This window comes from Geospiza fortis, unplaced genomic scaffold (assembly GCF_000277835.1).
Source record: "Geospiza fortis unplaced genomic scaffold, GeoFor_1.0 scaffold157, whole genome shotgun sequence".
In the NCBI taxonomy this organism is placed as follows: Eukaryota; Metazoa; Chordata; class Aves; order Passeriformes; family Thraupidae; genus Geospiza; species Geospiza fortis.
The window spans coordinates 2,357,057-2,369,659 of record NW_005054314.1 but is presented as its reverse complement, the minus strand read 5'-3'; the positions used below and the strand labels follow the sequence as shown (position 1 = coordinate 2,369,659).

The window sequence follows — 12,603 nt, the reverse complement described above, 5'->3', positions numbered from 1 at the left end:
CAACATGCCTGCTCAGAGCCAGGGTAGATACTCTTCTTTCCCTCCCCATGAAGGTTGCTCATTTTTGAGAAGTTACAAAATAAACTGAGTTACAAGAAATAGATGCAATTTTACAGACTTGCCATTCATAGTAATGTGGAGGTACATGTATTGACATGTAGAAACCTTAGCAAGTGAAAACTGTGTTCTACTGCCAGATGTAAGGATTTACAAAAAGAAAGAAAAAAAAATTCTGCCTGATTCCAGCGGAATTGATGTGAAATAACGAATACTGTTCCAATGTGGCTGTCACTGGAAACTCAGTTTTTTTAAATGTATGCAGTTTTGCATCAGTCTGGCTGTTAGGTTAACGAAGGATCACATCCTGTTTGCAGCTACAAAGAGCAGCTCCTCTGCTCTTTTCCCACTTTCTTTTCCTCACCAGTTTGGAGGTTTGATCACTTTTCATTTATGACATGATTAGAGTTTAATGTTTTCTGCTACCAGGGTTTTTGTCAGTTTGGAAAATCATCAGGGCATTTCTCATAATCAAGAAATGCCCTAAACTAATGTCCATAAACATTAGTTCCTACACTGAGGTCTTTTAAAGATACCTGTATCTCATGAATACAGATGAATGTGCTATTAACCAACTTTTCAGGATGTTATTTGAATTTTTTTTTTTTCTGATGGGAAAGTGGACTGATTCCATTTTTATCTGGGGCAAGGAGGAGTAGTTTTAGAGGGACTTTATGCTTTAAGGTAGTTTCAACCCCAGTGCAACAGAGCATCAACTGAAATTAAAGCAGCAGCTCGGAAGCCTGATATTAAGCACACACTTACATTTATTGACAGCAAAACATATTCTCCAGAGTCCTAATTATTTACTGGCATTTGTAAGAGGATGTTGAAAGATTACCTTAACATTGTAATTTCAGACAAAGGGCATCATCTTCATTTCATAGTATTTTTATCCACTGCATAAGAGAGAATATTGCCACTTATTTTACTGGAATATTTCCAGGATGCTTTTTTTTAAGCCATCATTCAAACAAGTCTGTGCATTCTGTCTTCTATTGTTCATAGTTTTTTGGGTTTTTTTAATATATAATTCCCTTCAAAATAGCTGTGGCAACATTCAGTAATTTCCAAGGTGAATTTTATCTTCAGATTTACCTGAAAGTCACAAATAGTTTAAATAGAAGTTGGTAGAGACAATACATAAATATATTTGCTGTACCTTGGGAAAATTCAGACATGTTGAAACATGTACTTCCTACAGTGTCTAGAATATTCTCATTTCCCAGCAGGAGTCCTCCAGAAAGTAAATTCCCTTGTGTTTGTTCCTTTAATAGAGCCAATGTTCTGATGAAGTACTGGGCCTTTCAAGGGAAATAAGAAATTTTGGACTAGGATCTAAAAGAATACCTATCTTCTGTTTGCAGTAGCCAAATTCTTGCAATAACATGTCATTTCAAAGATACTTCTTAAATATATTACCACATTGTTACTTAAAATAAACACTATAGCTGTCAGCTTGAGAAAATACATCTTTGTACTAGTTCTGGTATCACCAACCTAGTAATTGGGAAGACTTTAAACAGTGTATGCTGCAGAGCAGTACTAGAATAAACTGTTCTAGCATTTATGGCAGAAGGGAGGGTATTGCTGGGAGGACATTGGCTGGTGCCTCACAATTGCTCCTTGACTCTTAACTTGGCTTTGCTGCACTTGGCACCACTTTCATATACCATGAAGGACTCACAGTGGAATCTGGATATTGATTTTGTACTGCCACTCGGTGCTCTTTTGTGAAAAATGCAGAGTGGTCCTGCTATTAATCTCCTTTAATTAAATATTCAAACTGCCTAAGAAATTCCTCTGCTACCTAATAAAAATTTATGAATAAAATGAATATTAAAGCAGTAATCCCCAAGAAATCAGATAGCACTGCAATTAGTACTCAATTTGTTAGAGCATTAACCAACCATGAGTTTTCCTCCTGATGTTGGCTTTAAAATAGCCACTAGCCACTGCTGAACAAAATGGTGACAGTGAAGCTTGGGATGAACAAAATTGGAAAAGATTAGTGGAACTCTGTGACTTTAAAATATCAGATGTTTCTTGCTGATTTGGTAATCTGGTTTTCTAGAGGATTTTGTAATCCAAAACTGCAGAATAGTTTAAATGCCATACATTTGCTTATTTTGTCTCTGTTTTCTTCCCTCCCCTCCCTTTAGGAATTGTGCACAAAGGAAATGGGGAAAACATGTTCATTTCCCAGCAGCCTCCAGTCATCTCCACTGTGATGGGCAATGGGCACCAGAGGAGTGTCTCTTGCTCCAACTGCAATGGGCTTGCCCTCAACAGCAAACTCTTTGCCCCAGTTGCACTTGCTTCTGGGCCTGATGGAAGTGTTTATATTGGGGATTTCAATTATGTCAGACGGATCTTCCCCTCTGGAAATTCCATTGGTATATTAGAATTAAGGTAAAAAAAATAATTGGCTTTCTCTGGTCAGTGTGCACAATCCTGGCTGTGATATACCTGTGAAAAGTAGGGTGAGCTTTTATCCCTTGGGACATGATGAAATAGCCACATGTAGTTGTTTTGTGGCCATGTCTATGAAACCAGCTTACCAGAAAACTTACATTTACTTCTAGTCATCACTTAAATAGGATGTTTTAAGTGGCCTGTAGAACAGGTCTTGCATAATGAATTTCTGCAAATTGCAGAGTTAATAAAGCTGATTTTTCTTCCTGTGAGGTTTTCCATACATTTTCTCCAATAGTTTAAATATACCATGATGCATATTTTTGAAGAAAGCTGCATAATTCCACAGCAAACGTGCATAGTATCATGTCAAGTCTGGGCCTACAGACTTACCGTGTTTACAATTAATGCGATTAATCCTCTCATGAGCAGAGGATGGAGTTCAGTTTAAGCAGGCAGGAGCAAACCTGGCATCACAGACATGCCAGAGGCTGAGCCTAGGCTGCCCTTAATGACTCCTCTGTAATTATCACCTCAGCTTCCCTTTCCCTTTGAGGGACACAGGGGAGGGCAGGAAAGATTTTGGACATTAATACATGAAATTTCTCTTATTTAACATCCACCTAGCTAACATTGCTGGTGATGATTCTGTGTGCTGATTGTTCAGAATTAACTTGGCAATGTGTGGGCAGTGCAAAGGAAACATTTTGAGAGAAAGAAATACCAAGTAAGAGGATAAGCAGTATTTTGTTAGTGGCATACAGGTCTGTGAGCAGTCAGGCAAAGAGCACAGTTCTGTCAGGGACTAACATTCCTTGTCTTTCTCTTTCCTTTTAAACCTGATCTGCCTTTCCAGGAATAGAGACACAAGACACAGGTAAGTAAAATGTAATAACTGGTATGTGAATCACGTTCAAGACAGTCTTACAAAAGTCCTTTTAAAAGTCAGGATATAGAGAAACGCTCTGAATTTAATAAATAGAAATGGTAATAAATACAAATGTTAATTAAATTCACCTTTCTTTATAGTTCAGAAAGTTTGATTTGTTCTCATTAAAGGAGTTAAGTTTCACTCTAAAAATCAGTTTCCTGATCACCAAGAAGAGATGGACAGGTTTAAACCTGAACACTGAGAGTACATTTCGTAGGTGTCATACCCATTTCCCATGGTGTTTGACTGATCACAGATATAGCCATCCAAGGAAACAAGAGCTTTAGCTACTAAAAAAGTAGTTTAAAAGGCTACAGAAACACACTGTACTTTAGTGTTCTGTCCTTCAGAGATTCTAGGGTAGCATGAGCTTTACAACCTGCCAGTTACAGAGTGCACAGCAGAGCCCAGAACTGAAGATGCTGTGTCAAAGCTCAGTCCTTGCTGCTCCAGTTAAAGACAAAGCAAGTGGCTTTCCCCCTTTCCAGCTGGCATTTTAGCATTGCAATTTAGGGATTTCTTTAAAGGAATGAACATTGCACATTCGGCTTCTACGACAGACGGTGAGGGAGTTGGTTCCAACAGTCCAGCTGCAGAAGTGATGTTGCATGCTAGAAAGAGGCAGCAAGGCACTCTGTCTCCTTAGAAATAAACTTTTTCGCATTCCAGTACTTAAATGAGATGAATAAACCAACACTAGTACAGTATAAAACAGTAACTGCACGGCATAGTAGGGAGCTGAGTGTGGACTGAGCTGTGTTTACAGCATGAGAGTATTGGATGGAATTGCTCACTTTAGCCACAGGACTGCTATTGAATACTATAAATTATTTACCAGATTATGTCACATTTCATGTATTTTACAATTAAAACTTAAAAAGGAAGAATAATTCCTAGTTGGTAAGTGCAAAGTTCCATTTTTTAACTGAAGGGTTGTTTCCGCTTGCTTTAAACTGACCGGTATGTTTGTAAACTAAATTTCTCCACAATGCATTCAAAGCATAAAGCAGCTTTTACATTTAGAGGTTTCCTTCATAAAGTAGATTTTTTTCTTTTTAATATCTGTTCACTAGTACTAGTTTCTTGAGATGAGCTTCAACCTTAATTAATTATGACAATATCAGGTACTCCAGCCCTATTAATTACAATAATAATGTCTCTGTCACTATTCTGTCCAAGTGAATTTTGTAGAAAATAAGAAGAAATCACTTGAAGTGAATGTAGTCTTTGAGGTCATAGGGGAGTACTCAACAATCCCACTGTGTGCCATGCTCTTGAGGCTGTAAAGGTCATAGTCATGGTGGAAATTTATAGAATGCTCAAAGAAACATGTAGAAGCAGCAGGAAAAGATGGCTCCTGACAGTCCAGGCAGGAAAAGGCTTCAAAATCCAACCCCTCTACACAACTTTAACCTCCAAAAGAGTTCTTTCTACCATGTAAAAAAGACAGTACTGTGTGAAAAGGCAGAGTTTGGCAACCAGTAAACAGAAAATGCCACTGATTTTATTTTTGGTGTTTACAAACACCTTATTCCATTTGGTTTTCTTGTCATCATGATTTTAATAAGCTATAGCAGAGCTGTTTAGCTGGTAAAAATGGAAACTAGACTTCGAGAAAAGTACAAAGAAAAATTTAGTACAGAACAGTACTGCAAAGATTAATTTTAAATCCTAGTCTACTTCATATAGTTTTCAAAAGGCAAATTTAAATCAACTCAGATTTATATCTGAATACAATCTTCTGCAAAAATAGCAACTTTTTTTATTTGTGTTCCCTTTTTTACTAGTACTCTTTAAGCATTTTAGTATGCAAGGCTTTAAGCATAAACATGAAGAGTTTTCTAACAGCTGGTCTATTAAATCTAATGACAAGGATGACAGAAAATGTGTCTACAAGGAGAATATAGAGTGACCCCTGGTTCTCTGCAGTTTCTCCATACTGAACAACATGTTTATTTAAAATCTAGAATTCTCCTTGCAACTTTTTTCAAAGAAATGTTTTATTTAAAAGTCATCATTTGGCTGGCCAGTGACTCCTGACCTCATTCCAGAGAGCAAAAATGATTCTTGGTATTTGCAATAAACAAATTTTATAGTGGTGATACCTTGGCATTAATTGCTTTTAGCTCATCCTCTTACTCATCTTTCATCATACCACTGCCCTCTCATTCCCTCTGGTTCCTAGGACTGGGTTTCACATCTGTTCCCCAGCTCTGGGAATATTGCTGAGCATTGTCAAACCCACCACAAACAGAACCGGCCCAGGTGAGAGGAGGAACTCACTTCACAACTTTGTAACAGCAATCTTAAGTATTAGTTAATTGTACCAATATTAATATCTCCTGAAAAAAATAAGAAAGGGAGGATATTTTTTGCAATTTCTTTAATCTAACTGTGCATATAGAACCCAGCCACTTTCCAGAAATCTCCTCCTCTCCTTTAGAGGAACACAGTAGTTCTTAAAAATATTTTCTGAGCGCCTAAACTGTCAGCCTGTGCCTCTCTCCCGCCATTTCAGTAACCAACTGTGTGATTTAAAGGCTGTCTCTCTGCATTTTTAGTTAGGCCCCACTGCAGGCTCAGCAGGCTCAGGACACTAGCATGGTGTGCCATGTACTTAAAAAATTTCTTCTAACTGGAAATTAACTTTGCACTGAAAAAGAAACTTAAAGTCTTACTAGATAATAAGATGCAGCTCGGTTTTCAGATTAGAATTTATGATGCCCACCATTTAATTAACATATGTAAATATTTTTTTAAATAACATTTTATAATCTCAATAAGGCAGTGACAGTGCATGAATTATGGTGCATTAATTCATCCCTGGTTGCACTGACAGTACTTGGCCTTCTGCCTTGCTCCTGACAATAGAGTCGGCATGAATTAAGGCACGATATTTCACACCTTCATATTTCCTAAGGTTCAGAAACAGATAAAAATAACCAAGAGTGGGTATTCGTGCCCATCCAGAACAGCCTGTGATTCACTTTGCTGCAACTCATAGATTTGGTTTCAGTGCCAAGAGTACTAGGAGGTATCGATACAGAAAAATGATCTTGCTTTTGATAGTAATAATTACAACTAAGCTGAAGTCACTCCATTTAGCTTTATCCTGAGTGGTTTGGTATTGATGGGCAGACCAATTGCCCCAGTACCAGTCTCTGCCCCAGCTCCCTGACCCAAAACTCACTGGTCATGCTCTGTAGCAGGACCCTGGTGGTGTTTGAACTGCTCTCACTTACACCTCTGTCCTCTTCAGATCTCTGAGCTGATGTCTTCAGTTAAGTAGAGTACGATTGTTATGCTGCCACAGAGACTTAAAAGAAAAAAACAAGTTGACTTTGATGCTCTTCTCTTCTGTTTCAGTACAAGTCCTGCACATAAATATTACTTGGCTGTTGATCCAGTGTCAGAATCCCTTTACTTATCAGATACCAACACCAGGAAAGTCTACAAAGCAAAGTCTCTCACTGAAACAAAGGATCTGGCCAAAAATGCAGATGTGGTGGCAGGAACAGGTGATCAGTGCCTTCCTTTTGACCAGAGTCACTGTGGGGATGGTGGAAAGGCGTCTGAGGCCTCTCTCAACAGCCCAAGAGGTAAGAAAAGTCTGTATCCAGGGTACTTAATGTTGGTCACCTCTATTTCCTGTCATTATTTAGGAACTCAGATGCAACTGGATGTACAAAAATGTGTCTGTGGCAATGATTTAACCAACTATTAAGCCAAATCACTTCATGAGGCTTACTCATGTCTGCTGTACAGCCAGTTCTTTGTGGGAGATCAGCATGGGCAGCAGGCTCCAGCTAGAATCCTCTGATTACTCTTCCCTGTATAACACTCCTCTTTCATTACCTTTCAACTGCAAGGTGGCAACATTTAATTATATGTAACTCTTGAGCAAATTATACGGTTTCAAAGTCCATTTTTTAGATGTTATGCATCAGGTGAGTGTTGTAATGTTAACAGAGCTTACCCATGCACAGTAAGTCAGGGCTGTTCAAATCAGCGAGCAAAATCGAGTTTATTTGGAACTCTAGTTTGTCCTTTCTTATTAACACAGTGTGCAAAAGATGAGCATCTTCCCTGCTGCACGTGAAATAAGCATTTTCCTGCAGCCTCCCTGTCCGAGTACATCCAGTATTGTCACAGGCAAAATGTGTGTGAAGCCTTGAATCCCCACCAAAGCCACAATTAATCCCCTTGCAGTGTGCACTAGAACTGTGATAAAGTCTCTGGATTTGGTGCTCTAAAGCAGCTGATCACCCTCAGCTCCCACTGAAATCCCTGGAACAAAGGGTACTCAGCAGCTCCCAAGGCAGAGCCCTGCGTGGGCTGAGCTGCGCTTCCCCCGCGCCTGCTCACAGCTGGCTCCAAGGAAGGGCTTTGATTCTTTTTCCTGAGCTAATAAAGGAAGGCTGTGCATCAGTAGGAAATTAGAATGTACATCCAGGCAGAAATACCTCTAAGACAAGCAAATAATCCTGGTTTAAGGTTTAGCAAGAGACACATTGTAATTATAGAGTGACTTTAGTATGCCTTTAATGATAGAAGGTAAGTGTGAGGTAAGTGCAAATAAATGTTAATCTCAGGCAGCTAATTAATGTAATGAATCACTTCTAAAAATAGTAGAAAACAAAGGTTTTCAGATCCTTTATCAGGAAAGTGTGATTCTATGAAAGTGATCAATGTTTTATTTCTGATTACAATTGATGATACCCAATTACAATACAATCAGTTGTTCCATCTTTTTTTCTTAGTGGGGAAATATGTTGATGAAAATGTTGTGATACACTATTTACTTTAAAGATACTCATACTTACTTCCTTAATAAAATGTTCTTGTCAAAAAGAAATGAGGAGGAATAAAACACAAGTCAGGAGTTCTTGGGCAGCCAGCAATTATTAAAAAGAAATGGTGAGCAGACAATGACTCTTCTGTTGGCAAATTCAGGCAGTGACTCCCAGGTGCTTTAGATTTATGCATCTCCTCTAAATAGCATCAGTTTGAAATGATCCAATTTGTTAGGTTTCTTATTTTAATCTTGAGTAAGTCTGGGCAGCCACATGCCCTTTTTGTGCAGGCCCTAACAAAATTCTGCATCAACTCGTGGTCTCCAGCAGTGGGATCAGTAACAGCCAAGTAGCTACAGGTCCTTGTTTTCCCCTGACCTGTAAGAGTGTGAATAACCCTGGAAAATAGAAGGAAGTGTTTGCCTGGTACCCATAGATGTCTCCCATACTTCACAGTTTTAGAGATTCTTTTGGATCACTTATTTTGCTTCTTCTTGAAGTACTTGTCAAGTCAGAAGATGTCTATTTCTATTGCAATTACATTCAAACAGTATAAAGAAAGCTGTTTTCTGTAGGAAGCAGGAAGTTTTGACCTAAACTTCTTAACCACATCTAAAAATCCTTGGACACAGAGACACACAGTGTTATATAGCATTTGACCACAGAAATAAATGAACTGTTTCTGGTTTTATACCTCTGAGATTTTTACAGTGCAGCAATAGGTCCCAGACAGAGTACTTGCCAAGTTATTAAATATAATCACTTGCATTATTCAATGAATAATTTGTGTTTATTTCTTAAGCTGATACAGGACTATTGCTATCTTTTTTTACTTTGCTTGCCTTCTTTTTTTTTTTTTGTCCTGAGTATTCCTTTTTTCCATTATAAAGGAAAATTTATTTTCCCCTTTGCTTGATAGATAGTATGTGAAAAAGGTCTCCATTTAGTGGTTGTTTGACCTTGGTTAGTTATATCTTAAAAGTTGGACTCTGCTTGTATAAGCATAAAAGGGGTTATCTAGAGTATAAGGAGTTATCTAGTTATCTCTTTTTCCATTTGCAAAATTGGTATGAAATACCTACTGTGTAACACTTCTGAAACTTAATCCTGTTTGGTAACATCCTCAAAGCTGCGTTAATAGGTGGAAATTCAAATTCTCTTTCTTACTTACTTTTCTGGATGAAAGTTGCTTTGAAAAGCGTTTAACTTTTCTGAACTCATACCCATTTTTCTAGTTCCTTGAACTTACAGGGAGGTTTGAGGAGAGTCCTACATTGTTATTTCATTATTTCTTTCATCAATGTTTATTTTCTTATTATCTTTATTTGGCAAGAGTGCCTTTACCTAGTGACCAGGAATTAAATGCCGGACAGGAAAATATCATGAAGTAAAACTAATCAATTCTGGTTTCATCTTTCCACAACTTTCATTTTACAGATAGCAAACACATGTAACTTTGTTCAGTCTGTTCCCAATTCTCTGTGAAGGACTGGAGATGGGGCTTAGTGAAAATTAATCTTGCACTATTGTATGTTGAGCTGACTTTGAAAGATGCTTTTAAACATGCATGGCTGATGTAGTTGAAATTTGAACTTCAATATATTATTTTTACTGCAACTTTCTTTAATTCTGTAGAGATCTCAGACTAATGAGTCATGTAATAGATGACCAAGTACTTAAGCAGAATGTGAAATGATACAAGGTGGGGACATAAAATAAGATCTGTGACAAGCTGAACACATTTATTACACAAGAAGATATTGAAAATGAAGAAGTAACTACACAAGATATTAATCATTGACTGAATTCCAATCACTTGAACTTTACCAAGTAACAGATTTTAATTTTGGGGTGGGGAATTCTGTTTGGTGGGCTTGGAGTTTTTTTAATAGAAATAATTTATGGCATATCTAGTTGCCAGCACTATCTTTTAAACAATCTGATTAGTATTTATGATAAGGTACTTGAGGATCATGTTCTGATTTTAACTAGATTAGTCATCAAGTATTGGAGCAGTGAGAGGCCCTAAAATGAGTGGAAATACTTGGGACTTGTGCAAAGCCAATGCTTGAATCAACACCATTAAACACTTACCTACCCTGCCCTTCTGAAATCAGTGGGCTTTAGACCTGTAAATAGATTTGACTTTCTAAGCATAATTGACAGAGGCAGTGAGAGTTTGAGACAATCAGGTTACCACATTCTTGCTGAGCTCCAGGGTCTCCCAGGCAGCAGGGTGAGAAAAGTGTCCATTAACATCTGATTTCATTGCCTTGTGTCTGTGAGCAGCACTCACCCAGGACAGCTCTGCTGGAAATGCAAGCTACAGTGTAACTTCTGTGAAAACAGTGGGTGCCTCCAGTGATGCCACCCTAAACATCAGGATGATTTACACCTTTTAGAAAGCCAAGGACTGAATTTAAAGATGTAGACATTTAAGGTCCTGCAGTGTCTGCTTTTTGATTCCTGGGTTCAGCCCAGTGTCTAGACCTAGGTGCACACACTGTCAGTGCAAACCATGTCAGTGCCTCGAGGAATTTGACTGCACACTGAGTGCAGAGTACTTGGATGCACTGCAGTGACCTCACTGCAGGTGCAGTGACCTCAAAGAAAGCACCAGGGGAATGGAGAAGGTTGGAGTAAGTTCTAAATCCAATGCACAAAAATACCTTATCCACAGCTGTAGGAAAGAACTTTTTCACTCAGACCAATGGCCATGAGATAAAAGCACAAATGAAGCATAATTTAAAAATCAGTTCTGCAGTGTAGTTTTATCTATTTTGCTTGCAATTACTTTACTAAGGAAATACTGCTTTAAAAAATAGTGGTTTTGAAGATGTGTTCATCCTAGTAGCTTGCATCCTGAAATAATCAGTCTTGTTGCTCCTCTTTCTCAGCAATACATTCTAAAGGAAATAAAGTTGTAAGAGCTGTTCATACTAAACCTTTGCTCTTGTCAAATGGCAGTAGCCCATTTAGGACTGCTCCTGTTCAGCTGGAAGACTCCTTTTACTTTCAGTAGGATGCAGAACCAAATTCCTATTACAGCCTTTTGTGACAACAGACACACTTGCCAAAGGTAATGATTAATGCTATTTTTCCAGCAATCTTTGCTATTCTGTAAATTCCTAAGACCTTTTTAACCTTTCCATAGAATTCAAAAAGGAAAGTAGAATGGAGTGAGATTTTTCATTAACGGTATATAAAGTTAGAAATAGACAAGCCAAAGTAATTTTCAGCCTCAAGTCATTGTTATATATGCATCATAAAATCAGCAAAAAAACTACGAATCTCATGCCATTTTTTTATTCATTTAAATTTATTTTTTATTTTTCTTTTCAGTAGCCTTAGCCACCTATGGTTTCCAAACTATGGGAAACTTGCAGAACATTGTCACCTTTTTGGATAGCAGGTTTTTTCCTAAATTTCATCCAACATTCATCTGAATTCATAAATCATTCACTTTTCTATTCACCCATGTCAGCAGGATGACCCCAGTCATCATGTCTCAGGCTGGAAGCTGAACATTTTCATTCACAGTCAGTAGTTAAAAATGCTGTTTGCTCCAAGTCTACTGATCTGCCTCTAAAGAGAACAGCACTCAAGTGCAAGTACTGAAGTCGTGTTCCAACTGACAAAGAACTACTCAATATTTTGCAGCTAGTGCTGAGACAGTAAGGAAGTAAAGAATACAAAGATCACAAGGCAACAGACTGCAAATCACTTGAATCATATTTTGAGTGGTGTATTATGGTAACCTATAAATAACTAATTGCATAAAATTGCTTTAGTTCCTGGATGGCAGCTTTAATTAAAAGCACCGAAGACATTTAGAAGTTTAGAAATGGATGGCATGCAATTTGCCCTTTTAGCACCATAAAATGGTAATTAACCAATTTGATTCACTTCTTCCTATTAAAAGTTTTATGAGAATCACAAGTTCCTTCTAAATACAGTTGTTCTTCAGCAGAAGGTGGCATTCTCTTTTATCCATCCTCACCAGTAGCTGTAGATGTTGTTTTAAAAATTCTTCAGAAGTTTAATTAGAAGTTTTCAATATAGAATGCTCATTTGTAACTTTTCAGCTCAGCAAAAAGTGTAAAGTAGAATTTCTAGAAATGGGCAACATATAATTCTAGCTACTCTTTATTGACATGTTTGAAAAGGATTTGTTCACAAAAAAAGCTTCTCTTAGAATGCAAGTGTGGGGTATGATATGGGATAAAAAAGAAAATATCTTAGTAGGGCATTTACTATATTACTTTTAATCCATATTTTACCACTATAAGGTTAACTCCTGAAATGCCAAAATTTCTAGACTGAATTATCATATGTATTTTGAATTTATAGCTATGATAGCTACACAAAAAGCAGTTGGTTTGCTTTCTGAGTGCTATTTGCATTTAT

The 12,603-nt window shown here is 37.6% G+C and overlaps 1 protein-coding gene across 1 annotated transcript in view; it reads left to right on the top strand.

Annotated features, from left to right (window-relative positions):
• TENM1 (teneurin transmembrane protein 1) overlaps positions 1 to 12,603 on the top strand; it is a 781,733-nt gene that overhangs the window by 715,447 nt on the left and 53,683 nt on the right. Inside the window, exons 21-23 of the mRNA XM_014306575.2 lie at positions 2,220 to 2,469; positions 3,329 to 3,349; positions 6,770 to 7,002. Coding sequence (XP_014162050.1) covers positions 2,220 to 2,469; positions 3,329 to 3,349; positions 6,770 to 7,002 — 504 coding nt within the window. The remainder of the gene's footprint in view (positions 1 to 2,219; positions 2,470 to 3,328; positions 3,350 to 6,769; positions 7,003 to 12,603) is intronic.